At 43.3% G+C, this 27,237-nt stretch overlaps 2 protein-coding genes across 7 annotated transcripts in view; one reads left to right on the top strand and one right to left on the bottom strand.

Moving 5' to 3' along the window:
• Positions 1-13,508, bottom strand: part of XYLB (xylulokinase) — a 141,919-nt gene extending 128,411 nt beyond the window's left edge. The window contains exons 1-5 of one of the 6 annotated variants that reach the window (XM_048837532.2): positions 13,325-13,508; positions 9,645-9,727; positions 4,932-5,001; positions 3,454-3,534; positions 1,849-1,935 (exon numbers count right to left, since the gene is read on the bottom strand). In XM_048837532.2, coding sequence (XP_048693489.1) covers positions 1,849-1,935; positions 3,454-3,534; positions 4,932-5,001; positions 9,645-9,727; positions 13,325-13,378 — 375 coding nt within the window. In that variant the 5' untranslated portion in view covers positions 13,379-13,508. The other 5 variants (XM_048837529.2, XM_048837537.2, XM_075126003.1 and 2 more) reach the window with 5 other exon arrangements.
• A 733-nt stretch (positions 13,509-14,241) lies between these two features.
• C2H9orf152 (chromosome 2 C9orf152 homolog) overlaps positions 14,242-27,237 on the top strand; it is a 29,602-nt gene continuing 16,606 nt past the window's right edge. Inside the window, exons 1-2 of the mRNA XM_048837542.2 lie at positions 14,242-14,305; positions 25,119-25,247. The gene's annotated coding sequence lies outside the window, so the exon portion shown is untranslated. The remainder of the gene's footprint in view (positions 14,306-25,118; positions 25,248-27,237) is intronic.

The following is a 27,237-nucleotide window of genomic DNA, read 5'->3' as shown; positions in this document are numbered from 1 at the left end:
CAAATGATCCATCCCCTGAGGCTGTCATCCAGTACTAGCATCTGGCAGTTAGAGGCTTAGAGCACGTTAGAGGACACCAAGAACATGTGCATGGAAATGTCACATTGTTGCACTGAAGATCCCCCACTGTCAGACGCTACACCCATCTACAATCCATATAAGCCAGCATGTTGGAGACATAGCCAGTGGATTTGCAAACAGTGTGAAAACCCCAGGCCAAACCTCACATTGGAGAGGAGAAACAAGCTGTGTCTGCCACTCTTTTACGTATTTTGCAGTAGCTAGCCATGGGCCAGCTATGCAGTTTACCAGGCCCTGAAGCAGATGCTGGGGCTAAGGATTCCATTCCTGAGCTCTGCTTTACTTCAGCATAGTTCTCTCACAGCATAGTCCTTTTGTTCCAGTTTTCAGGATTTATCCCTATGGATAACTACTGTTGTTCTTATTGGGGTTGTACTGACATTGTTGTCTCCAATGACTAGTTATGGTCTTTTGAGAATTCTTCATCTGACACTCAGAACACCACTTTGAAGTATTTTAACCCAGTCCCCAGATGGTTCACATGTTCATTGCAGACAATATTTTCATTTGGGAATCAGGATATACACATTTAAGATTTGAATAGACCAGTTGTACAGATGTCTTCGTCAAATGTTTAGAAGTTCTTTCTGATATCAAGGTGGGAAAGGCTGGTTTCAAGATGAAAAGGAGGACTTGTGGCACTTTAGAGACTAACAAATTTATTTGAGCATAAGCTTTCGTGAGCTACAGCTCACTTCATCGGATGCATGCAGTGGAAAATACAGTAGGGGGTTTATATACACAGAGAACATGAAACAATGGGTGTTACCATACAGACTGTAACAAGAGTGATCAGGTAAGGTGAGCTATTACCAGCAGGAGAGGGGGAAAAAAAAAAAAAGCTTTTTGTAATGATAATCAAGGTGGGCCATTTCCAGCAGTTGACAAGAACATGTGAGGAACAGTAGGGGGGAAAATAAACATGGGGAAATAGTTTTATTTTGTGTAATGACACATCCACTCCCAGTCTTTATTCAAGTCTAATTTAATGGTGTCCAGTTTGCAAATTAATTCCAATTCAGCAGTCTGTCGTTGAAGTCTGGTTTTGAAGTTTTTTTGTTGAAGAATTGCCATTTTTAGGTCTGTAATCGAGTGACCAGAGAGATTGAAGTGTTCTCCAACTGGTTTTTGAATGTTCTAACTCTTGACGTCTGATTTGTGTCCATTTATTCTTTTGCGTAGAGACTGTCCAGATTGGCCAATGTACATGGCAGAGGGGCATTGCTGGCACATATCACATTGGTAAATGTGCAGGTGAACAAGCCTCCTTTGCTTATACTTTTAAAGGAGAAGGCTTTTCAAATCTATGTCCACAAGCCACAAAACAACCCCAAGCAGCCACCCTGTGCACAGGAACTCCTTGGACCATAGTTTGAACCTTCAGAGATAAGTCTATCACGTTTCACGTAAGTATTCTTGCTAATAAAATCTTGTGAGTTGAATGGGAAATCAGATCTAAACATATTATCCATAATGGCAAAGATGTTAAAATAATATTAAGCTTTATAAAACAATAAATAGGTCACTTGTCATACATTGTGGTGCTCACTGGGCGTTGCATATTTTAACAAAATTGTATGCTGTCATGTCAGGGGAAGATGAAATACTGAAACCCCTGGGATATAGGAGAAAAAAAAGTATACTGCAGTGGCTTCTAACACAAACAAGCAAAGGGAATATTTTGGAAGGAAAAAGCAACTGTTAAGTGTCAGAAAGAGGAGTGTGTGTGCTCACTCTCCCTTCAAAGCTCTTCATTGCACGTATTACCTTTAGTAGCTGATGTAAAGGAAGATCAGGTGATAAATTCTTTAAAATTTGGCTGGCTCCTTCTTTCCAATACACGCTCCCATGTTGCTGTAAAGGATATACATTTTTAAATTAAAGATGGCACCCAGGATGTCAAATACAGATTCCAATCTGGATTTCGAACATTAAATGGAGGAGAACCATTTTCAAAGTGAGACACAAATTTATTGATTAATTAATTCATTAAACAGTTCACCTTTTTTGGAGACATCCAGGCCAATTAGATCATTTAATTACACTTCAAGAATGAGCAATGTATGTGCCAAATCATCAAATACAGGAGTTTGTCTGGCAAAAATGTAGACCATTAATTAAAGCAGCATCTAGTGGGCGCTTCTATAATATTGCTAGTTGCAGCTATTACCTTACCCAATGATTCTACCACAGAAGGGCAGCTATAAAGTGCAGCCAGGGCTCCACAGAATGACTTTCTGTCATTTTGGACCCGGCACACAGGGTTAGACTCTTTGTCTACTGATTAAAGCAGAGAAGTGGGAATCAAAATGCCTTGGTTCTTTAATCATATTCAAGGTACTTTGTCTGTCACTAGTTCACTGTGTAACCCAGAGCAAGTCCCTTAGGCACCACTAATTTGGGGTATTCAACTTGAAACATATAGCCCCTGATTCTCTGAGCATCCAAACCTTTAGCTGAAGTCCATGGAAACTGCAAGAGTTCAGCACCTCTGATTAATCAGTCCTAGGAGTTTGAAGCTGAGCAACTGACAACTGATACACCAAAAATTAGTGGGCACTTTTGATAATGCCTGCCTTAATCTCTCTGCACTTCACTTTACACAACTGCAAAATGGGTCTAAGACTTGCTTACCTTACAGGCATGGTGTGAGGCTTAATTGATGAATGAATGTCTGAGCACTTTGACATCTTCAGAAGAAAGGCACTATGCAATATAGGCTAAATTAGAGAAGACCTACACAAGTGCCTAAGCAAGAGGCACAGGGGGAGACATCCCCAGCCCATTTACACACAAGGCAGCCATCGTTTGGTTTCCATTATTCCTGAATATGGTTTCCATTATGCCTGAGGATGCACCACCCAGCAAATGAAGAGCTCTGATTAGAGGGATGCTTGCTACACCTCGAATACATTTTACATGTTCAGCTCTTCACTACATTCCCCTCTCCTCGAGCGCCTGTGGAACAATCTTGCAGACACAGCTGCTCAAACTCCTCCATCATCTCCAAGCACGGCTCAAATTTGCAAAACCATAATAGAACCCCGTAAGTGTGAAGAATTTAAATGACTTGAAACCATCTAGTTGTACACACAGCTAGTCTATGTAACCATACTGTTATCCTTGTCCTCTCTGTCCTATCTCTTCGTGCAGTTGTATACAAGTTGCATCTTGTATTAAATTAGCTTTTAAGATCTTCAGGCAGAGTCTGTCTCTTATTATGTATTTGTACGGTGTCTGGTACAATGAAACTTTGATCCTAATTGAGTCCTTTAGATGCTATTGTAATACTCCTAAATAATAAGTGTCATTATTCCTTAATACTCTGTTGAGGACATACAATATAACTAATTTTTCCCTTTAAAAACTAACCTGTCCAGCCCCAGAAAAAGCTCTCACATGAGAGAACTTAAAACCAGAAGACTTCATCTTTTCCAAGATCATATCCAGAGCCTACAAGAACAAACAGAATCAAGAGTGATTGTAATGAGCTACCAAATTATGCACACTCACAACCCTCAGAATTAAATTGTAAGTATCTGTCATCACTGATAAGGGTTCAGTAACAGATAATGAAAAATTAGCTAATGACTAGGGATTTTTTGAGAAATTGAATGCATTAGTTTATTAAGCAGGAGCCCATTTTAAAAAAGGGAACTACACAAAAAAAATTCTTCAAACAGGTTGAATCACAAAGGACAAATCATTACATCTTGGCTCTTGTTTGGTCTTCAGTGGGTTCCAATATATGAAAGAGACATTGTTGAGGTTGATAGATGAAAAATGGGACAATTTATTTGTTGGAAAACCTATGCAATTCTTTGTGGGGCAAAGTCCAATCTTGGAAGATGCTGAGCATCCTCAACTCCCACTGATTTCAGTGGGAGCTATGGACGTTCAGCACCTCTGAAACTCAGATGATTTATTCAGATACCTAAATATGGATTTAAATGCTTAACCTTTAGACACTCAAGTCTGAAAATTTTGCCCTGAGATTTTCAAAGGACACTCTGAAGTAATTTAAGACCAAAAATTAATCTACCTTTACACTTTCATTGCTGTGACCTAGATTTTGCCACCCTTACTCATGACGTCACTAGACAAGTTGCCTTTGTAGGACTACTTACATAGTAAGATTCTACTCAATGTGAGTACAGGTTACAGAATCTGGACCTACATGAGTAATTTTTTTCTGGATCATGAATATATGTTTTTAGAATACAAAAAGAAATCATCAGTATTTTAAGCTAAATATTTTCTACCATTATCATACAGGGCCTGCACTACAAAGTTTTATGATCAGCTGCTGCAGAACCAGCCAGCCAACCAGCAGAAGGAAACAAAAACTGGCTAATAAATCTTATTCTCAGAGGATGAAATTAACTCTGATGTTGCACAAACGAAGAAGTAAACAAAGCAAAGCCAAACTGGCTCCTCTTCCATATGAAACAAAGACAGCAAACAAAGAATGTTTTCCTAATTAAAAAAGAAGGAAAATTAGCCAAATTCTATCCAGCAGATGCAATATTTATTTATGGCTGGGCTGAAATGCGTTCAAAATCAGTGATGAAAGAACTTCTATTTTTCATGTATCTAGTATTAAAAACAATGGAGAGTGAAGAAACAAAAGCATAACAATTTAAGAACTCCAGCTTCGCTTATTCATGATGTGAAAATTTGCATTTCAATGAGATAGATCTGCATGCAAAAGAAATAGAAAACAAGCAAACGAAACACCTTAGCTTGAATGACAATCTTAATGGCTGCTCATAATTATAATCCTGAGTTAAGAAGATGAATCATAAGAACACAAATATACTCAGGCAACCAAAATTAAAACATGTTCTTACCTTGACCCACATTAACACAGGAGAAGTCACTGTCAGCTTATCACTGTGGACGTGGACACCGCAATGAGTCCTGCAGAAAGACAGTATTTTTTCTTGAGATGGGAGGGGAACCTGTCTTTTTTCACATTTGGTTCATTTTTCACCCTCCAAGCAGTTTTTTCAAATGATCATTTATGATCAAAGAACACACAGTACTATTTAGTACACAGCAAGGATAAAAACAAAGTTAGAAAATTCAGCCTGCTCTCTGGAACTAACATTTTGATATTTTGACTAGTCACAGAGAAAAAAAATAAAGAAGTCCCTGATCCTGCAGTGAGATCTAAGAGGGCAGACTCCTACATTTGCTCAGTACTTTGAAGTCACTGAGGCTCTGCATAGTTGGAAGGGTCCGCCTGCACAGATCTCATGCAGCAGTAAACTCTTGGTCTTTTATATTCATGCTGGTGTCCTACAAGGCAATTTGACACTAAAAGCCAAATATCACACACACAAGACGATCCAAAGTGAGCCCTTGTCTACACTATAAATTACTTCGGTACATCTTACATCACTCAGGGGTGTGAATAATCCACACCCCGAGCGACATAATTTATACCGACCTAAGAGCTGGTGTAGACAGTGCTGTGTTGGGGGGGGCACGGGGAGCTACCCACCAATTTTTCCCAGTTGGTGCTCCAGCCCCGGAGCACCCATGGAGTCGGTGCCTATGATGGCTGGCGCCGGAATGCTGCCCCTAGAAATGTGCCGTCCCAAGCAAGTGCTTGCTTTGCTGGTGCCTAGAGACGGCCCTGATAGCTGGATCAGTGCAGCTGCACCAGCGTAAATGATGTAGTGCAGACAAAGCCTTAGTGTGCAAAATGTGTGTGTGCATGATACTTTATGTCACAGTTCAGGGCAACTGCACCTGTATCTCCCCTCGGTGGTTCAGCAAAGGCACCAACTCTCAGTCTTCCAGCTCCCCACTTGTTGCCTCTCTTGGATGCAGACATCTGTCTCTCTCCCTTCTGACCTACAGTTCCCTGCCTTCACTGCATCATTCCCAGCCTAAACATTCTTCCCAAACAAACCTGCTTGCTTTCTCTTTAGAGAATGATAAGAGTGATTGCTACAGATATAAGTGCCACACAGAGTTTTCTAAGCAGGCCTACTTTATTCTTAATGTACAAAGCAATAGAGAGAAAACATACGAAAAACAATAAAAGAATCTACATGCATGCTAATTAGCCTACCAGAGTACATCCCAATTCTAACATGGGTTCTGGCAGGATAAGTCTTTCAACACCCCCACCCACTGTAAGGGAGTCCTTTTGGTTACAAGTTTCAGAGTAGCAGCCGTGTTAGTCTGTATCCTTAAAAAGAAAAGGAGTACTTGTGGCACCTTAGAGACTAACAAATTTATTAGAGCATAAGCTTTTGTGAGCTACAGTTCACTTCTTCGGATGCATACAGTGGAAAATATAGTGGGGAGATTTTATATACACAGAGAATATGAAACAATGGGTGTTACCATACAGACTGTAACAAGAGTGATCAGGAAAGGTGAGCTATTACCAGCAGGACAGCGGGGGCGAGCGGGGAGGGGGGATTGTAGTTGTAAGTATGCTTGATAGAGATCTTGTAGGTGTTTGTCTCTGTCTGAGGGGTTGGAGCAAATGTGGTTGTATCGTAGACCTTGGGTGTAGAAAACGGATCATGTGGTGTGGTCCGGATGAAAGCTGGAGGCATGTAGATAAGTACAGCGGTCAGTAGGTTTCTGGTATAGGGTGGTGGTTATGTGACCATCGCTTATTAGCACCATAGTGTCCAGGAAGTGGATCTCATATGTGGACTGGTCCAGGCTGAGGTTGATGGTGGGATGGAAATTGCTGAAATCATGGTGGAATTCCTCAAGGGCTTCTTTACCATGGGTCCAGATGATGAAGATGTCATCAATGTAGCGCAAGTAGAGCAGGGACATTAGAGGACGAGAGCTGAGGAAGCGTTGTTCTAAGTCAGCCATAAAAATGTTGGCATACTGTGGGGTCATGCGGGTACCCATAGCAGTGCCACTGATTTGAAGGTATACATTGTCCCCAAATGTGAAATAGTTATAGGTGAGGACAAAGTCACAAAGTTCAGCCACCAGGTTTGCCGTGACATTATCGGGGATACTGTTCCTGACAGCTTGTAGTCCATCTTTGTGTGGAATGTTGGTGTAGAGGGCTTCTACATCCATAGTGGCTAGGGTTGTGTTTTCAGGAAGATCACCGATGGATTGTAGTTTCCTCAGGAAGTCAGTGGTGTCTCGAAGGTAGCTGGGAGTGCTGGTAGCATAGGGCCTGAAGAGGGAGTCTACATAGCCAGACAATCTTGCTGTCAGGATGCCAATGCCTGAGATGATGGGGCATCCAGGATTTCCAGGTTTATGGATCTTGGGCAGCAGATAGAATACCCCTGGTCGGGGTTCTAGGGGTGTATCTGTGCGGATTTGTTCTTGTGCTTTTTCAGGGAGTTTCTTGAGCAGATGGTGTAGTTTCTTTTCGTAACCCTCAGTGGGATCAGAGGGTAATGGCTCAGACAGAGACAAACACCTACAAGATCTCTATCAAGCGATCTTACAACTACAATACTCATCTGCTGAAGTGAAGAAACAGATTGACAGAGCCAGAAGAGTACCCAGAAGTCACCTACTACAGGTCAGGCCCAACAAAGAAAATAACAGAAAACCATTAGCCATCACCTTCAGCCCCCAACTAAAACCTTTCCAATGCACCATCAAGGATCTACAACCTATCCTGAAGGACAACCCATCACTCTCACAGATCTTGGGAGACAGGCCAGTCCATGCTTACAGACAGCCCCCCAACCTGAAGCAAATATTCACCAGCAACCACACACCACACAACAAAAACACTAACCCAGGAACCTATCCTTGCAACAAAGCCCGTTGCCAACTGTGTCCACATATCTATTCAGGGGACACCATCATAGAGCCTAATCACATCAGCCACAATATCAGAGGCTCGTTCACCTTCACAACCACTAATGTGATAAATGCCATCATGTGCCAGCAATGCCCCTCTGCCATGTACATTGGTCAAACTGGACAGTCTCTAAGCAAAAAAAATAAATGGACACAAATCAGACGTCAAGAATTATAACATTAAAAACCAGTGCCCCCGCCCCCAGTGCTCTCCTGCCGGTAATAGCTCACCTTTCCTGATCACTCTTGTTACAGTCTGTATGGTAACACCCATTGTTTCATGTTCTCTGTGTATATAAAATCTCCCTACTATATTTTCCACTGTATGCATCTGATGAAGTCAGCTGTAGCTCACGAAAGCTTATGTTCTAATAAATTTGTTAGTCTCTAAGGTGCCACAAGCACTCCTTTTCTTTTGGTTACAAGCTCATCACAGCTACAGCTGAGAACAAGCACACTCATACAATGTTCAGTTCCCTTTTAGTTCAGGGGTCTCTGAACTGGAGTTTCCAGAAGCAGGTAATTAGTACACAATGGGTCTCTCCCTCCAGGGCATATCTTCAAAAGGCAGGCTTCAGAGTATGAATTTGCATTCCCATCACCCCAAGCGATTTCCTAGGGAATCCACATTTTGTTCCAAAAAGACTTTCTGAAGTTCCTAATATCTTCCAGATATTGCATTAATCTTGTCTTCCTGATAAAGAAGTCCCATACAATCTCACAATAGTACATAAACATTTGCATTCTAATACAATGTACCCCAAAGTTATTAACATTAATTCAATAAGGTTTAACTTAATTCAATAAAGTTCACTCAAGATATTATAGGACATTGTCAGTCTGCCACACTGTACACCTACTGCAGCTATTTGTGATTATTAAGTTTACTCATATAAACTGAGTAAGTGCATATGCAAACAGCTAATCCGGCACCTAAATCCTGTTCTTAAATAAAGGACATGGAGTTTTTGATGCACCAATTAAACTTGGTCTGTCAGTCATAACACCTTTTTAACTTCCTAATGTTTACCATCAAAGGTTTCATATCACAGCATGGGTGAAATCCACTTCTTGTCATATAAAATTTGAGCAAACAGGTTTTGTGCGAAAAGTCTGTGAACTTGCAAGATGGAATGTATACACTCCAGACTACAGATTGGAGTAGCAGGCACTACCCTCCTACATCCCGAGAGCATTTTTGGTCAATGGATCTACTCCAGCATATTCCGAAAGGTCCTTTCCAAACCTTATTTGGTGTTGGCATGGCATCCCCTTCCCAAACACAAAGGCAGTATTGCCAACCCTCAATTTTCAAAATTCATGAGCCATCCCCAAAAAACTCATGAGATTGGCTTAAAAATCAGGAGCTTTTAAAAAAAAATGATAAATTAGGGGGTACTTGGTATTTGCTTTTCAGTTTCTGGTCTTTTAGAATGCACTCATTTCATGTTTTCAAGTTTTTTGCCACAATCATGAAAGCTAACATCTTTCTTTCTTAAATGAAAGCTGAGATTCTCCTGCAATCAGAGGATTCCAGGAGCTGAGGCTTTAAGAACAGCACTAAACGTCACAAGCGTTTACATCACCTTTGCAGTGTGGCCAAATACCACACACAGAGACAAGCTGGAAACTCTGTTCATGCCTCCACACTCAGTAGATCCATGGGGTGTAACTGGGGTGAAGGCCCTTCAAAGGTACACCACATTGGACTGAACATCACACTAACTGAATAAAATTCAAAAACATACCCAAATTCCGGAAGGTCTTTGTCGAAATGAATGTTATCCTCATAGATGACTCTCAGCTGCTCATCAATGGCAATAACTTTAAGCTGAAAGAAATCAAAAGTGAACAAAAATGTAGACCTACATTTTCAAAAGGAGGATCGTTTGTAAAGAGTGGGTTCTCAGCAATTTCTGAAAACCAGGCTCCTTCAAGGTGTCTCAAACTGGGTACCCAAAATTACTATAAGCACTAGCGAAGCACTGCAGCTGGCTAGCTTCAGAATCAGGAAGGCAATGCTATGTCAGTAATATCTGGTTCACATTTAGAAGTTCATCTTAGCAACTGTAAAAATGAGAAACTTTTTTAAAATGACAGTTTAAATTATGCAGACGTGAACAGCTTAGGCCCCACATACATAAGGAAGAGCTTTCCAGTCACTGATGGGAAGAATTTTTTTTTCTGGACAATTGTCATTTGTATAATACCAGCAAGGTTCAGAAACAGCCAATGTGTGTCCATGCACCATATCAGCACTTCTCTGAAGTGCTACCTTGCCCTCCAGAATCTCAGATTTCACTTAAAAACAAAAATGTAAGGCCTTGTCTGCACAACAAAGTCAATGTAAGGCAGCTTACATGGACCTAACTATGGAGGTGTACACACTACAATGCTCCTCCCACCGCTGCAACTCACCCGCTACGCCGACCTAATAAAACCACCTCAGCAAGAGGCGTAGCGCTTAGGTTAACATAGTTAAGGTGATGCATTGTCAATGTAGACACTGCGTTGCTTACGCTGACTCAAGTGGCCTCCAGGAGGTGTCCCACAACGCCCACCATGACCACTCAGGTCACTGTTTTGAACTCCACTGCCCTGCAGCCAGGTAAACAGGTATACACCCCTCCTCTTTTAAAGCCTTGGGAATTTTTGAAATTGTTCTTCCTGTTTGCTCGGGGTGGAGAGCTAACATAGCTACTGCCCAGTGGACTGTGCTGGCTCCATGCAGAAAACATGGTTCTGCCTGGTGTATGCTGGAGGTGGTGGATCTCCAAGGTCTGTGGGGAGAGGAGGCTGTGCAGTTACAGCTGTGCTCCAACTGCAGGAACTTTGACATCTACTGCCAGATCACTCAGGACACTCGGGACAGCTCACTTCATCGGATGCTCAAATAAATTTGTTAGTCTCTAAGGTGCCACAAGTACTCCTTTTTCTTTTTGCAACGTTAACTATTTTCTCATAAGAGAGTGAGAGGGAGGATCACAGATCCAGAGTTTACAGTGTGATGTCTCAAGTTTCTGACTTTTTTTCTCCAATCACAGAGCCTAGATCATACTGAAGCCCAACCAACAGGCAGTGAAACTTAAGTAGCCTAGTGGAGCACACATGATCATACTTTTAACATACTTTGTACAATGTACAGAGAGTGGCATATTATTCTGGCAATTCACATGGACTGAGCTTATTTTGAGGGTGGAGAGATGAAGCATGTCACCATCGATGTCACTCTACTGCTGTTGCACTAACGCAAATCATTATTGTGTTGCATCCGATGAAGTGAGCTGTAGCTCACGAAAGCTTACGCTCAAATAAATTGGTTAGTCTCTAAGGTGCCACAAGTACTCCTTTTCTTTCTGCGAATACAGACTAACACGGATGTTACTCTGAAACCTGTGTAGATACACTGCATCAGTGGAAAAAGTGACTCGCACTGGTATAGCTTACCCTGATTTGGTAAACTATGCTGGTACAAATCACTTTTTACACTGCTGCAGCACATCCACAGTGATAGTTTGCACCGGTGCAGCAACATCTGTGCTTAAATCTCCAGTGCAGACAAATGTTAAATATCTTCATTAAATTAGTTCCCCAGATTTCTCAACTAGGCATGACCCAAATAAGTAAACTCTGCATACTTCCAAGCAAAGAGAGACCCTACATTCTGTGGCATTTCTCTGTTGGTTAGTAACACAATAATGTTGGAATGTCATATCCAATCAATTCCAAAAATTCAGAGAATATTCTATGCATCCATGGGCACAACCCCATTGATTTTGGTGCAAATCAGAACACCAAAAAAGCCTGATTCAGAGGAAAATTAGGGTCCCCAGACTGCTTGGTGCTAAGGAAGAGAAAGTTCTCTGCCATCACCTACTGCTGCTTACACATATCAAAGGTAGAAGCTTAATTTTCTGCATGGGGAAACTGTAGCCTGGATTCTAACAGAAATAAGAGAAGCGGGCAATGGGGGGAACACAAGAAGCCACTGCCATGGCAGAGGGGGATATGAGGGGGACATAACCTCTGGCATAAGGGAGGAAGTGGCGGGAGTAATAGAAGGGCATAGAAAGGTGACACACAGGGAGTCTGGGGGAGAGAGAGAATGGAGGAATACAAGAAGCCCCTAGCGCATGCAATGAGTTCAGCCTACAGAAGCTAGGAAGTGCACAACCTTCAAGTGTGTATGCATGTTGCTGCACACATTAAAGCACAGGAGACATAAAACACCTGTGACCAGACAGAAATTTAACTAGTAGTTTCTACCCCTTCTTCCCTTTATTTCCCTCTCTTCAGTTTGAAGGGGGGCAGGATAATGTAAAATCAGTGGGCCAAATTTGGACATTAGTACTATTGACCTTTGATTTGTAATTCCAGGAACCCAGTGAACCGAGAATCCAGTCAGAATTTCTACTGGCTTGCAGTTTTCTGGAGATCAGCAGTTTCTATTTAGATACTGTTACTGCATATCAGTGAAAATATTTTGCTTATTATCAAAAATATATTGCTAAAAACAAAGCAAGGAAAATACAGATGAGAAAAGCAGACGTTACTCTAACCATTGAAGCCCCAAGTTTCACAGGCGCCCGGTCTGGAAGCATTGGATACAACAGCCAAAGTCATCTGCCAACAGCACTATGGGATGAAGTGCAAGAAACGTGGACAAACTTTGTGCCTGCCCCCACTAGGGTGACCAGACAGCAACTGTGAAAAATCGGGACATGGGGTGGAGGGTAATAGGCACCTATATAAGACAACGCCCCAAATATCGGGACTGTCCCTATAAAATCGGGACAGCTGGTCACCCTAGCCCCCACCCTCCATGAACCAAATCAAAATCCTGGCTCCAATCGAACCCCAAATCTTGCACAGGTCCAGCTATGAACTCTGCACTTCGCCCAGGCACGCAGTCGGAGTCTCCGCCTCACCTGCCCCCACCCACGCCTCTGACCCTGCTCCTCCAGCAGCGGGGGCTTTTTTCCACCCGCCAGCAGGGCCCACCTCCTAGCCCAGGGGGCGACTACGGTAGTCAGACTGTTGCGGCGGGATCCCCATCCGGCTGCCAGACGGACCCCACCCCCTTACGGCTTATAGACGGGCCCCTTCTACAGAACGGCCCCTGCTCCCGGACGAACCCCCTTCCCCACACGCAGAGGGCCGGGGGGGGGGGGCTAATGACACTGACTGGGGAGTAGCCCAGGCTCTGCCTCCCCCGGGCCGGGCGCCCTCCCGAGCGGCTGCTCCGTCAGGTCACTGCGAAGGGGGCGGAAACCGGGGGCTGGGCTCGGGCTCTTCCTCTCACAGCCGAAGCGGGTTGTGCACAGCCGCCAGCGCCTCCTTACCCAGCCGCCGGGGGCTCGGGCCTGGCCGCTCCGCCCGGGGAACGGCGAGAGCCTCGGGGAGGCGGAGCCGCCCGCCGCCCCCGTACCTGCTGGGTGCTGAAGTCCCATCCCAAGTACCAGGGAGCTTCGGAGGCGGCCATGCTGGGCTGGATTTCCAAGAAGGCCAGGCGAAGAGGCTGCAGTAACCGGCAGCCAGCCTCCCCCTGCCCGGCCCCTCCGCGCGCGCGTGTGTGTGAGTGGGTGTGGTGGGGGGAAACTGCCCGAACAGCCCACGCGGAGCCCGGCCCCTCCGCTCGTCACACTCAACAGGCGGGGGGCGGAACTGTCCTAACGGCCGGTCAGCGTGTGACACAGATGGGGGCGGGGAGGGACCTGCCCTAACGACCCCTCAGCATTTGGCACTGACGGGGGGTGGGAGGGGAACTGCCCTAGCAGCCCCTCAGCATTTGACATTGACAGGGGGGCCTTGCCTTAATGACCCCTCAGCATGTGTGACCCTGATGGGGGGAACTGCCCTAATGGACCCTCAGCATGTGACCCCTCAGGAGGGAGACCTGCCTTAATGACCCCTCAGCATGTGTGACACTGATGGGGGGAACTGCCCTAATGGACCCTCAGCATGTGACCCCTCAGGAGGGAGACCTGCCTTAATGACCCCTCAGCATGTGTGACCCTGATGGGGGGAACTGCCCTAATGGACCCTCAGCATGTGACCCCTCAGGAGGGAGACCTGCCTTAATGACCCCTCAGCATGTGTGACCCTGATGGGGGGAACTGCCCTAATGGACCCTCAGCAAGTGACATTGACTTGCCTTAATGACCCCTCAGCATGTGACACTGTGAGGGACTGCCCTAATGCACCCTCAGCATGTGACACTGATGGGGGGGAGAGAACAGCTGAGATAGAGGGAAAGAAATTTTACACTAAAAAATCTTTTTAAAAATTTTAAAAAAATCTTTTTTAAAAATCTAAAGCTGTGATCCTGCAATCAAAACTGCATCTAAGCAGAGTTACCGTGTAGTGATTGGGTCTCTGCACAGATGCAGAGGTCTCATATACAACACAGGTAGGGATTTTTTTTAAAAAAAGCATTAATTTTCACAATAATTATACAGTGTTGCCAATACTTTTGATTTTGTCATTACTTGGAATAAACGGTATTTTCTTAAAGCCCCATCTCAGTAAGTAAAATGATCTTAGTTAGCATAAGAATCTGAAAAAAGAAAAGGAGGACTTGTGGCACCTTAGAGACTAACAAATTGATTTGAGCATAAGCTTTTGTGAGCTACAGCTCACTTCATCGGATGCATGCAGTGGAAAATACAGTAGGGGGATTTATATACACAGAGAACATGAAACAATGGTGTTACCATACAGACTGTATGGAGAGTGATCAGGTAAGGTGAGCTATTACCAGCAAAGGGGGGGGGGGGGAACCTTTTGTAGTGATAATCAAGGTGGACCATTTCCAACAGTTGACAAGAACGTCTGAGGAACAGCAGGTGGGGGAGAAACATGGGGAAATAGTTTTACTTTGTGTAATGACACATCCACTCCCAGTCTTTATTCAAGCCTAAGTTAATGGTGTCCAGTTTGCAAATTAATTCCAATTCAGCAGTCTCTCGTTGGAGTCTGGTTTTGAAGTTTTTTTGCTGAAGTATTGCCACTTTTAGGTCTGTAATCAAGTGACCAAAGAGATTGAAGTGTTCTCCGACTGGTTTTTGAATGTTATAATTCTTGATATCTGATTTCTGTCCATTTATTCTTTTACATAGAGACTGTCCAGTTTGGCCAATGTACATGGCAGAGGGGCATTGCTGGCACATGATGGCACATATCACAGGTAGATGTGCAGGTGAACGAGCCTCTGATAGGGTGGCTGATGTGATTAGGCCCTATGATGGTGTCCCCTGAATAGATATGTGGACACTGTTGGCAATGGGCTTTGTTGCAAGGATAGGTTTCCTGGGTAAGTGGTTCTGTTGTGTGGTTGCTGGTGAGTATTCGCTTCAGAATCTGAGTTATCATTTTTAAGTAACTTTGAAGCCCTCATGATTTCAGAAAAGAGCTTGAAAACCTGAACCCTAAATACTCAATGCCCAGAAGATTAAAAAAACCTCAAATTTAATTTTAAAAAATCTCATGACTTTTATCCAATCTACTGATTTTTGGAGACCTGATGCATGTTTTTTTTTAATGCCTTGGGTTGACAGTACAATTATTAAAATCTCAACTAAATGCACCCAAAAAATCTTTAAACAAAAAAGAGTAACATTTAAAAGCTACCTGAAATTGTACCTAAAATGAGGGATCCTCTCTCCAAATGAATGAGAGAATTGGCAACCTGTGCCTTAGGACCTGATTCTGCAAACTTTTATTTGCATAGTCCTGGGAAGTTAGGAGTTAAATTCCTTTGAGGATCTGGGTCATAGTGTTTACTACCTGCAGAAGTCCCACTGAAGTGAATGGGACTATCACAGTTTAAAGAGACAACAAGCATGATCATAAGTAAGGCTGTGTGTCTGTCACAGAGGTCATGGATTCCTTGATTTTCCATGACTTCTACAGAGGCTGGTGCCTATCCTTGCAACAAAGCCCAACTCTGCCTCCCCTCCCCACACACACACCAGCAGGGGTCCCAGGCTGCACGCTGCCACACTCCCAGCACAGGTCCCGGGCCATCCCGCAGTGGACCCGCGGTCCCCCGTCCCAAGTTTTAGTTAGGGGTATATAGTAAAAGTCTTGGAGAGGTCACGGGCTGTGAATTTTTGTCTCACTACTGCCCGTGACCTGTCCATGACTTTTACTAAAAATATCCATGACTAAAATGTAGCTTTATTCATAAGCATAAGATCATGAGCAAAGCACCCTCCTCAGAGTGCGCTGGGTGGGCTTTTGTCTCACGTTCTCCCCTTGTGCAGGGGCTACTTAGGCACCTGAAAACTAAGTGTTTTTTTTTTTCAGATAATAATTTAGCAATTAGCTGATAGGAATACTGTATCTAATTCCTATATAAAAAAATAATTAAATAAATATTAGACCCACTCAGCTCTAATACTAATATTTCACATCTTGTGTCAAGTCACTTAAGGTACATTGCTTAGGTTTAAAATTTTAATGTATATTCTTAGTTTGTTACTAACTCTTGAATACAGCAATTGAAACAATTGTAGAAAAATCTAGATTATTTTCTATCACTTTTTTTGCAGTTCACCAAGCGTCGAATAGATCATTTAACTTTAGAAACATCCTACTAGGGCAAGGCCCCATGAGTTTATACTGCACCTGCCTGGGGCTCTAGGGATGTTACCTCACTACAAACAATAGACTAGAAACTGACCTTAAACAGGAGTGAAACTGACACTTTCAAGTCACTTTCATAGTATTGGGAATCCCAAATGTTCAAAAATCATGAATCAGGCTCACCAAAATCAAGAGATTTAAAGCCAATCATGAGATTAAGTAAAAATAATAGATTTGGTGTTCTTTTTATTTGCCATCTGCTTGTTGAGCCTCTAGGGTGCACTGGGGTCACATTTCAAAGCTTCTTCTACAGCTACGAGGGCTAGAAACTTCATTTTTCTTTAAGAATGAAAGCTGAAATCATCACATATCCACTTGACTCCAGGAGCTGGGCTTTAAGGAAAACAATAATTATCATGAGACTCATGACAAAATAATGAGAGTTGGCAACACTACTTTTGCTTCTATATAAAGGCTGGTTACTTTCCTGAAGGCTCTTAAGCACAACACCACAGTGATTAAGTTGCAGTTCTCACACGCGAATATTTAAAACCAAACACCAAGAAAATTCCACATTTTAAAATTGAGGAAAAAATTGACACTGTGAGGTATATCGGGGCACTGCAGGTAGGAAAGGAAAATAAACAGGCACAGGAGCTCTGGGCAGCTCTTCCTCTTGAAAAAAAAGTTGGAGGGTCAAATCTTCCAGTCCTTAATCCAGTAAAATTTCTATTACCATCAGCGTCTCCACTCATAGATATTAACATGTGTTCAATAACTACATACTTCATACTTAAATATCTGAGCCATCTTAACTAGGGCTACACATTTTATACACATTGGCTTAGGGACTACATTTTCTGGCATATTCTGAACAGTGCTGTGCATATAGATGGTGCCCAGTGAATAATACAAATAATGACAATAATTGATGACTTTATGGACTCTGAGTAACAGCCGTGTTAGTCTGTATTCGCAAAAAGAAAAGGAGTACTTGTGGCACCTTAGAGACTAACCAATTTATTTGAGCATAAGCTTTCATGAGCTACAGCTCACTTCATCGGATACATACTGTGGAAAATACAGAAGATGTTTTTATACACACAGACCATGAAAAAATGGGTGTTTATCACTACAAAAGGTTTTCTCTCCCCCCACCCCACTCTCCTGCTGGTAATAGCTTATCTAAAGTGATCACTCTCCTTACAATGTGTATGATAATCAAGGTGGGCCATTTCCAGCACAAATCCAGGTTTTCTCCCCCCGCCCCCCAAAACCACTCTCCTGTTGGTAATAGCTTATCTAAAGTAATCACTCTTCTTACAATGTGTATGATAATCAAGGTGGGCCATTTCCAGCCCAAAGTGACTATCCTTCAACAAAAAAACTTCGAAAACAGACTCCAACGAGAGACTGCTGAATTGGAATTAATTTGCAAATTGGATACAATTAATTTAGGCTTGAATAGAGACCGGGAATGGTTGAGTCATTATAAAAAGTAACCTATTTCCCCTTGTTTATTCCTTCCTCCCCCCCCCCCCCCCCCCACCCCAACTGTTCCTCAGACGTTCTTATTAAACCCTGGATTTGTGCTGGAAATGGCCCACCTTGATTATCATACACATTGTAAGGAGAGTGATCACTTTAGATAAGCTATTACCAGCAGGAGAGTGGGGTGGGGGGAGAGAAAACCTTTTGTAGTGATAAACACCCATTTTTTCATGGTCTGTGTGTATAAAAACATCTTCTGTATTTTCCACAGTATGTATCCGATGAAGTGAGCTGTAGCTCACGAAAGCTTATGCTCAAATAAATTGGTTAGTCTTTAAGGTGCCACAAGTACTCCTTTTCTTTTTATGGACTCTGTGGATGCAGTTTCTGTTCTTTGTTCTGGACTTGGCCTAGATACAGCTGAAACCCTAAGAATTTGAGACATAGACACATCCGGATACTTATATGACACTTTCTGATTCTTTCCTTCTCTGGAACTCAGAACAAAAAAATGACAAAATGAAATGGTTTTCCATTAAAATGTAAAATTTCACAGCAGCCATTGCTCTACAAACAGCATGGGGCAGAACCTGCCACCCCTTGGGAGTTAAGTGATCTCTTCTCATCTGACTCTCATTTTCCATCCTTACTGACCTCTGTGCTGCTTTTCATGCTGTCAACCATGACATTCATCCCAACCTCCTGGGACTGTTTGGAGTCTCAAAGAACTAGCCGCCTAGGTTTTGGTCCCATGTATCAGAGTCCTCCTTTTTTGCAGCATGCAGCAGAGAGATAGGCTGTTCTGCTAGATAGAGAGTGAGCTCTGAAAGGTCTGGGTTTTACTCCACCCTCACATGGACTTCTTGTATAGCCTCAGGCCAGTGCCTTAAGGACAGGGTTTCAAACCCTTTTAGGCACCCAAAGATGCAGCTAGGTATCTAGTGGGGTTTACAAAGCACCTAACCTTCTAGGCACTTTTGAAAATCCCACTAGGTGCCTAAATACCTTTGAAAATCTGGCCTTTAGTCTGTGTGCCTCAGTGCCCCATCTGTACACTGGGGATAACAGCACTGCTTTACTTCAGAGGGGCTGTGAAGAAAAAAAAGGTTAGACTTTGTGAGGCGCTCAGATACTACGGTGATGGGGCCTTGTAAGTACCACAGGTAGAGTGGGAACTTTCCTATACCACTGCTACCCCTTCCTTTGGTTTTGGCCTCTTCTTTTCACCTACACTCCCAAATCTCCCCCTTTTCTGAATGTAACCTTGGCTCTGAGGGCTTGGCTGTATTTTTTCCTGAGTCCCATGTGTTATCTCTAAAACAATCCCTCCTCCTTACCCCTGCCCAGGAATTCCTGTTTTAGAGGCTAGGAGTACTTGTGGCACCTTAGAGACTAACCAATTTATTTGAGCATGAGCTTTCGTGAGCTACAGCTCACTTCATCGGATGCATACTGTGGAAACTGCAGCAGACTTTATATACACACAGAGAATATGAAACAATACCTCCTCCCACCCCACTGTCCTGCTAGTAATAGCTTATCTAAAGTGATCATCAAGTTGGGCCATTTCCAGCACAAATCCAGGTTTTCTCACCCTCCACCCCCACACACAAATTCACTCTCCTGCTGGTGATAGCCCATCCAAAGTGACAACTCTCTACACAATGTGCATGATAATCAAGTTGGGCCATTTCCTGCACAAATCCAGGTTCTCTCACCCCCTCACCCCCCTCCTAAAAACCACACACACAAACTCACTATCCTGCTGGTAATAGCTCATCCAAAGTGCAGGATAGTGAGTTTGTGTGTGTGGTTTTTGGGAGGGGGGTGAGGGGGTGAGAGAACCTGGATTTGTGCAGGAAATGGCCCAACTTGATTATCATGCACATTGTGTAGAGAGTTGTCACTTTGGATGGGCTATCACCAGCAGGAGAGTGAATTTGTGGGGGGGGGTGGAGGGTGAAAAAACCTGGATTTGTGCTGGAAATGGCCCAACTTGATGATCACTTTAGATAAGCTATTACCAGCAGGACAGTGGGGTGGAAGGAGGTATTGTTTCATATTCTCTGTGTGTATATAAAGTCTGCTGCAGTTTCCACGGTATGCATCCGATGAAGTAAGCTGTAGCTCACGAAAGCTCATGCTCAAATAAATTGGTTAGTATCTAAGGTGCCACAAGTACTCCTTTTCTTTTTGCGAATACAGACTAACACAGCTGTTACTCTGAAACCTGTTTTAGAGGCTAGACTTTCAGATCCTTAACTTAATCACCAGCCCTTTCTTATCTTAATCACCCTGCCTCTGTTTGTAAACAAAATACTGACTCCCGGCCCCAGGGGACACATCCTCTGCAGAACTTACATTTCACATTAATGCCTTGCTGTACTTAAGAGCTCCGCATGGGAGCTTGCACACCTCCTGTATGAAATTCGGGGGGGGGGGGGACTCCAGCCCCCCCCCCCCAAATGGCATCCCTGTCCTGTTGGTGAGAACATTCAAACAAAAGTTCCTTTAACATGCCCGTCCATCCCTCTCTCCCTCCCCCTCACCCCACTCACAACTGTTGTCTTTGGTCAGTGAAGACCTAGAGTTCAGAGGTACAGTCATGTGAGTTCACCTCCCACCAGGAGTGGGGTGCAGGATGTAAGGCACCTTGGTCGCTCCACTATCCGGCTGCTTGCTTCACCAGCCATTTGGCAGCTTGCTTTGTTTGCTCCATTTACTGCTCTGCCTGTTACCCCTAAAATCAGACTCAAGGCTCCCCCACAACAGCCTGCCTATATCAGTAATTTATCTGTTTTTTGGTAGATGAAAGGGGGTGGCCCACCCTAGAGGAACTGACAGGATTTTACCAGGGAGTTTCCCTCCAACCTATGGAGAACTCCCCAGAACAGATTAATTATGTTAACCCCTGGGAGGACATGGATACAGCCCTCCGCTCAAAGGATTGACACTTAGGAAGCAATTCTTTGAAATCAAAAATAACTTTTATTTAACACAACATGTCCTAATACAGTAAATCTAAAGTATATATTTGGAACAAAAAATAAGTTCTTACAGTTTATAAGACACATAAGATAACAAACTAATCGCAGATACATGTTAAAGTATTTAACATGATATTATATGACTAGAAAGGCTTTTCAGTGGTTACATTCTATATGCAATGGCCACTCACATATAGAATGCTGGCAACAAGTTACTTATTTGAAACATTTAAAAACATAATAACAAACATACACAGACATCCAACTTTATTATCTCAAACACACCCATTCATTCAATTCATTATCAAAATCACTGTGCTTACTTTTCCCATAGTCTTCTTTTCCTCTGAAAAGGTCCTTCTGTTTTATTTATATTCTGCTGTCCATTGTTCTGTTCCTTTCTTCTTTAGTGATTTTGCTCTTTTAGATGTTTTCTTCCCTCCTGCATCTGCTCCCTCTCACTCACACCAGGACTGACTAAAGCAGTGGTGGGCAACCTGCGACCGCTAATCCACTGGCAGGCCGCAAGACAGTTTTTACATTGACTGTCCACAGGCACGGCCGCCTGCAGCTCCCAGTGGCCGTGGTTCGCCATTCCCGGCCAATAGGAGCTACAGAAAACGGCAGACAGCACGTCCCTGCGGCCCACGCCGCTTCTCGCAGCTGCCATGGGCCAGGAATGGCGAACCATGGCCACTGGGAGCTGCAGGCGGCCGTGCCTGTGGACAGTCAATGAGACCTGTGGCACCTGAGCTGCAGGTTGCCCACCACTGGACTAAAGCCTGTCAGCTCTCTGCCTTATATACAGATTTCGGCATATTCTGATTGATTATTTTTACAATCCTGAGCATTCCCACCAATCAGATTTAAGCCCTCTGTCAATCAAAGCTGGATCTGACTGAAGACCTGTGCCTTAGGAGCCAGACCTGATTGAAGACCTGTGTTATGCTTCACTGACCCCTCCCTTCAGGGTTTTGGAGTGACCTCTATTTCACCTCAGCTTGCTTACTTACTATTGGCCAAATCTCTCCCAGACCTCAATTTTGGATTTCTCTGACTCTGACTGCTTGCCACCGCCATCTTGTTATCAGCCATAACCATCTAAAAGCATCTAAAATATATTAATTATTAAACCTCTATAATTATAAACAACTATCCATATCTAAGTATACCCTAACACTATGATTCACTATCACCACTCTATTTTTTAATTATTTTAAACAAGTTTAATTTCAATCTCTCCCTGCTTCAGCTAGTGATGGCAGTGCAGCATTCTTATTCCTTGCACAGAACAGAGCAGCTGAAAAATCTCTTGTACCATGCCATCCACTCACCGCTCCACTGCTGTCTGCTCAGGGATGTCTTGAGGTCCCACCACTTAACACAGCTTTCAGCTCTCAGTGACTGCAGCTGTTAGTGGGGGAAGCCTCACTGCTAGCACAGGCTGGGCAGTCTCTTTCATCAGAGATACTGTCCCATAGTAGGTCTAATACTAAGACCTACTTATTAGTGATTTCAGCTCTATTGATCTGCACCAAACGACTGTCAACTGAGTCTTAATCAGCTCTTCCATTACACACTGGAGAGGGGGAGGATCAAATGATGTCTAGGACCCTTAGGCAGAGCCCACACCACCAGGTAAAAACAGCTATCCCAACCCTCTCATCTCCCCGGCCTTTGGCACTCCTGCCTTCAGTCTAGTGAGTGCAGTTCAGTTGAGGGTGAGTCCCTCAATCATGGCATGACAAACACCATTCTGCTGCCCATTATTCACACAACAAAGGTAACAACACTTTATTACCCCTGCCCCCCAGTAACAAAGTGACTTGCAATCCAACACCAGTCAAAAGTGATCATTTGGGCAAAGCAGGTCCATCATGTTGTGCAACTAGGCATGTCTTATGCAAATGGTGTCAGTTCCTGAAGTCTTCTCCTGCAGCTCATCCCTAGATGTCAGGGAAGAGCTCATTCAGACCCTGCTTACATTCTTTTGGCAACAAGGTCTGGATAAAAGGTAATGGAATGAAGCTGCTGTAGGGAGTATTAAAGAAAGTTATATGGGCCAGATTCACCAGTAGTGAAACAGGAGATTCATGCAGCCTTGTTCTACCAAGCCCTGTTGAGTGAGAGGGGAATTTGCCCTAAAGGACAGTACAAAATGTTACTGCTGCTGCTCTGGGGCCTATCTCCACGTCAAGAATTATAACATTCAAAAACCAGTTGGAGAACACGTCAATCTCTTTGGTCGCTCGATTACAGACCTAAAAGTGTCAATTCTTCAACAAAAAAACTTCAAAAACAGACTCCAACGAGAGACTGCTGAATTGGAGTTAATTTGCAAACTGGATACAATTAACTTAGGCTTGAATAAAGACTGGGAGTGGATGTGTCATTACACAAAGTAAAACTATTTCCCCATATTTATTCCCCTGCCCCACCCCGCACTGTTCCTCAAACATTCTTGTCAACTTCTGGAAATGGCCCACCTTGATTATCACTACGAAAGGTTTTTTGCCCCCACCCCGCTCTCCTGCTGGTAATAGCTCACCTTAAGTGATCACTCTCTTGTTACAGTGTGTATGGTAACACCCATTGTTTCGTGTTCTCTATGCATATAAATCTCCCCACTGTATTTTCCACTGAATGCATCCGATGAAGTGAGCTGTAGCTCACGAAAGCTTATGCTCAAATCAATTTGTTAGTCTCTAAGGTTCCACAAGTACTCCTTTTTTTATTTCAGTATATGTGAACCTTTCATCCATCATCATTATCATCATCATGGCAAATCCCAAAGAGACATATCATCCTTACAGATTGAGCACTGCCATGTTCAATGTCTAGCTAGGTCATTAAGGTGGTCTGGCTGGATATTCAGTGTATGTTCATCATTGATGATATTATCACACCACCAAAGCTTTTTGTGACACTTTAATTGCTGGCCTTGTAATAGCAGTCCATGGCAAATATGCTTCATAGTCCATTGGTTTTCCATCCTCATAATATGTCCATATCAAAAAGCTGCCAAAACCAAACTAGTGCTGATGACCACACTGTTGTTGAGTAACCCAACTGAAGTCAATGGAACAGAGAGTGTAAAATTAGCATATATGAACACAGAAAAAATCCCAGCGGTCTCATCCAGCTCCCACTTAAGTCAATGGGAAATTTTCTGTTGACTTCAGTGGAAGTTAAATTGGGACCCTAGTGTGTTATAGTCAATGTCTTTTTTTATTTAGAAAAATAGGGTTTCAACTGATTAACACATTGAAATACACACAGATGGCTATATAATTAAGAGCATGCAATGAAGAAGCCATTTAGCTTTTTGTCAAAACAACACTTTTTTCTCATTTTAATCATGTTAGTTTAATCCATAGGCAAAAGGGTCAATGGTATCAGAAATGATACAAGAATTTCTATTGATGTTTTTTATTATTTTATTTTTATTATTATGTGTATTACTGTGGTACTTAAGAGGCCTAGTCATAGACCAGGACTCCATGAACTTCTTTTTTTAACCTTCAATTTTATAAATCCCAACACTTTTATATGAAGTCCTGTGCAAATTCCTCATGAGGTTTCTGTGCAAAAGGGAAAGGAAGGATGGGTATTTGAGACTGGTGAATTTTTCCAACCCTTTAAGAGTTTTTTTGGAACACCTCCACAGGCACTTTCTCTGCCCATATTGACTTTACCCATTATCACCACCTTGGCACTTAACAAGATCTTGGGAGAAGAGTGCCCTAACTGGTTTCAGACAGCAAGTTTTTTTAAGGCTGCTTTCTACATCTGACACATTTGTCCTTGTTGTGAAAACTGACCTAATTTGCGTCCTTATGCTCAGAGGACAATAGCTCAGCAAAATAAAGCTGTGATCTAGATAAAAATAGAACTAAGATTAACTATTGTTAACAACAGATTAACCAGATCTCTCACTCTACACTTTATTTTTATCAAACTCCACTTGAAGATAAATGTATTTGTATTGATTAAAAGCTATCAAAGACAAACTCATTCCTATTCAACCATCTGATGTGAATAATAGCAAAGCTTTGCACTTCCATATCACATTTCATGCAACGATCTCAAAGCATTTTACAAACAATACATTAAACTCAACATCTCTGAGCAGTATGTGTTATCCTCACTATTTTGCAGATGGGGAAACTGAGGCAGATAAGTGCATCTGGCCCCAGTCCCGCCCCTTCTGCCTGAGGGCCCACTCCTTCCAGGGGCCCAGAGCCATCCCCCACACCTTGCCCAGGAGCCCGGCCACCCTGAGTACTGGTAAGTCCATTTAAGTTACTTTCACCCCTGGTATGAAGTCATCAGATTTTGTCACTAAAATATGTTGTAAGTTTGATAGTCTCTACTGTTAGTTCACCAGTGACAACAAAGGAGGTAATCCACTCCCAGGACCCAGGAAGGTATTAAGCAACCATTAATCAGCAGGGGAGTTGTAAACAAAGGATTTACAATGCTGTAAGAGGGATGGACAAGCAAAACACAGTGGGGGATTGCTCAGCTATGTGACACAGCAAAGCCCACCAGGACATGTCTGGGTTAGTGTTTTCCAGGCACATGGACTGAGGATATAAAATAGGGGACAGTGGTATCATTCTTTTACCTTTACCCACCACCTACTCTGGAAGCAACAATAACCATGGGAAGACAAAGACTTGAACTGAGGAAACTGGTCCCAGGCTTAAAGGGAAAGCCAGTGTATTAAGAGCAATAACATACCTGCAACATCCAGTGGGGTGAAAAAAACTGCTAAATCCAAATACTGCCTAGTCTAATAAGGTTTACGATTTAGACTCTGTGCTTACCTTTTATTTTCTTTAACAACTACCTCTGACCTTTTCTGCCTACCACTTATAGTCACTTAAAATCTATCTTTCTATAGTTAATAAATCTGTTTTATTTACAGTAACTCCTCGCTTAACATTGTAGTTATGTTCCTGAAAAATGCTACTTTGAGTGAAACGATGTTAAGCTAATCCAATTTCCCCATAAGAATTAATGTAAATAGGGGGCGGGGAGGGGTTAGGTTCAGACAAAAGCCTTTTTAAAAATTATTTATATATACATTTCAGTATAAGTTTTAAACAAACAATTTAATACTGTACACAGCAATGATGATTGTGAAGCTTGGTTGAGGTGATGGAGTAAAAGCATGGGATATTTCCCAGGGAATGCCTACTGCTAAATGATGAACTAGCACTTGGCTGAGCCCTGAAGGGTTAACACAGTGTTGTTAATGTAGGAAACACTCTACAAAGCAGCACGAAAGGAGGGAGGAGACACAGCATGGCAGAGAGTGAGAGACAGACACACACGGTGGGTGGGTGTGAGACAGACAGAGACACACGGTGGATGGATGTGAGATGCGCATTGCCCCTTTAAGTACGCTGACCTCACTCTAAGTACATTGCCTTTTTAAGTATATCAGCAAGTTGAGACAGCAGCTGCTGCCAGCAAGCTCCCTCTGTCCTGAGCCCTGTCCTGTCCTCCCTGCTGCTCTGTGGAGATAAGGTACAGAAGCGGGGGGAGGGGAACACCCTGACATCAGCACCCCTCTTCCCTCTACATAGTAAGCAGGAGACTCCCAGCAGCAGCTCCAAGGCAGAGGACAGGAACAGCACACGGCAGTGGGGGGAGGAACAGCTGAACTGCCCTGCAATTGATAGCCTGCTTGGCAGCTGCCATACAAGGAATTTGGGGGAGCGGGGAGTTGAATGGGGGTTGCCGGTCTACCCTAGTTCCAATCCCCCACCAGCTAGCTCCAACGGGCTGTTCTTCCTGCAAGCAGTGGACAAAGCAGGGAGCTGACAAACAACATTATAAGGGAGCATTGCACAACTTTAAACAAGCATGTTCTCTAATTAATCAGCAAGGTAACAACATTAACCGAGACGATGTTAAGGGAGGAGTTACTGCACCTAAAACGGTGTAGTTTTAGTTGAAGTGCTTGTGGGATCTCAGCTCAGATTACAAAGGCTGGTGTGTGTTCACTTTCCTTTGAAGAAGTGGCAAACTAATTAATGAGCTTCCACTGTCCAAGGGTGTCTTGAGCAGTGTAAGACGGGGTGAAAGGCTGGGAGCTAGGATGACTGGCTGGTGCCTCTCTCTCTGTGATACATGAGAGGCTCAGGGAGCATTCATGCAATTTAGCTGGGCGTGGGGCTCCACATGCGAATGGCTGAGTGATCACAACTCCTGGTGGGGTTTCGCTGTTTGTCACTGGCACGGTATTGTGCGAGACAACCCAGGCTGA

The sequence above is a fragment of the Caretta caretta genome, chromosome 2 (assembly GCF_965140235.1).
Source record: "Caretta caretta isolate rCarCar2 chromosome 2, rCarCar1.hap1, whole genome shotgun sequence".
Lineage (NCBI taxonomy): Eukaryota > Metazoa > Chordata > Testudines > Cheloniidae > Caretta > Caretta caretta.
The sequence above is the reverse complement of the archived record's forward strand: the minus strand, read 5'-3'. Positions and strand labels throughout refer to the sequence as shown.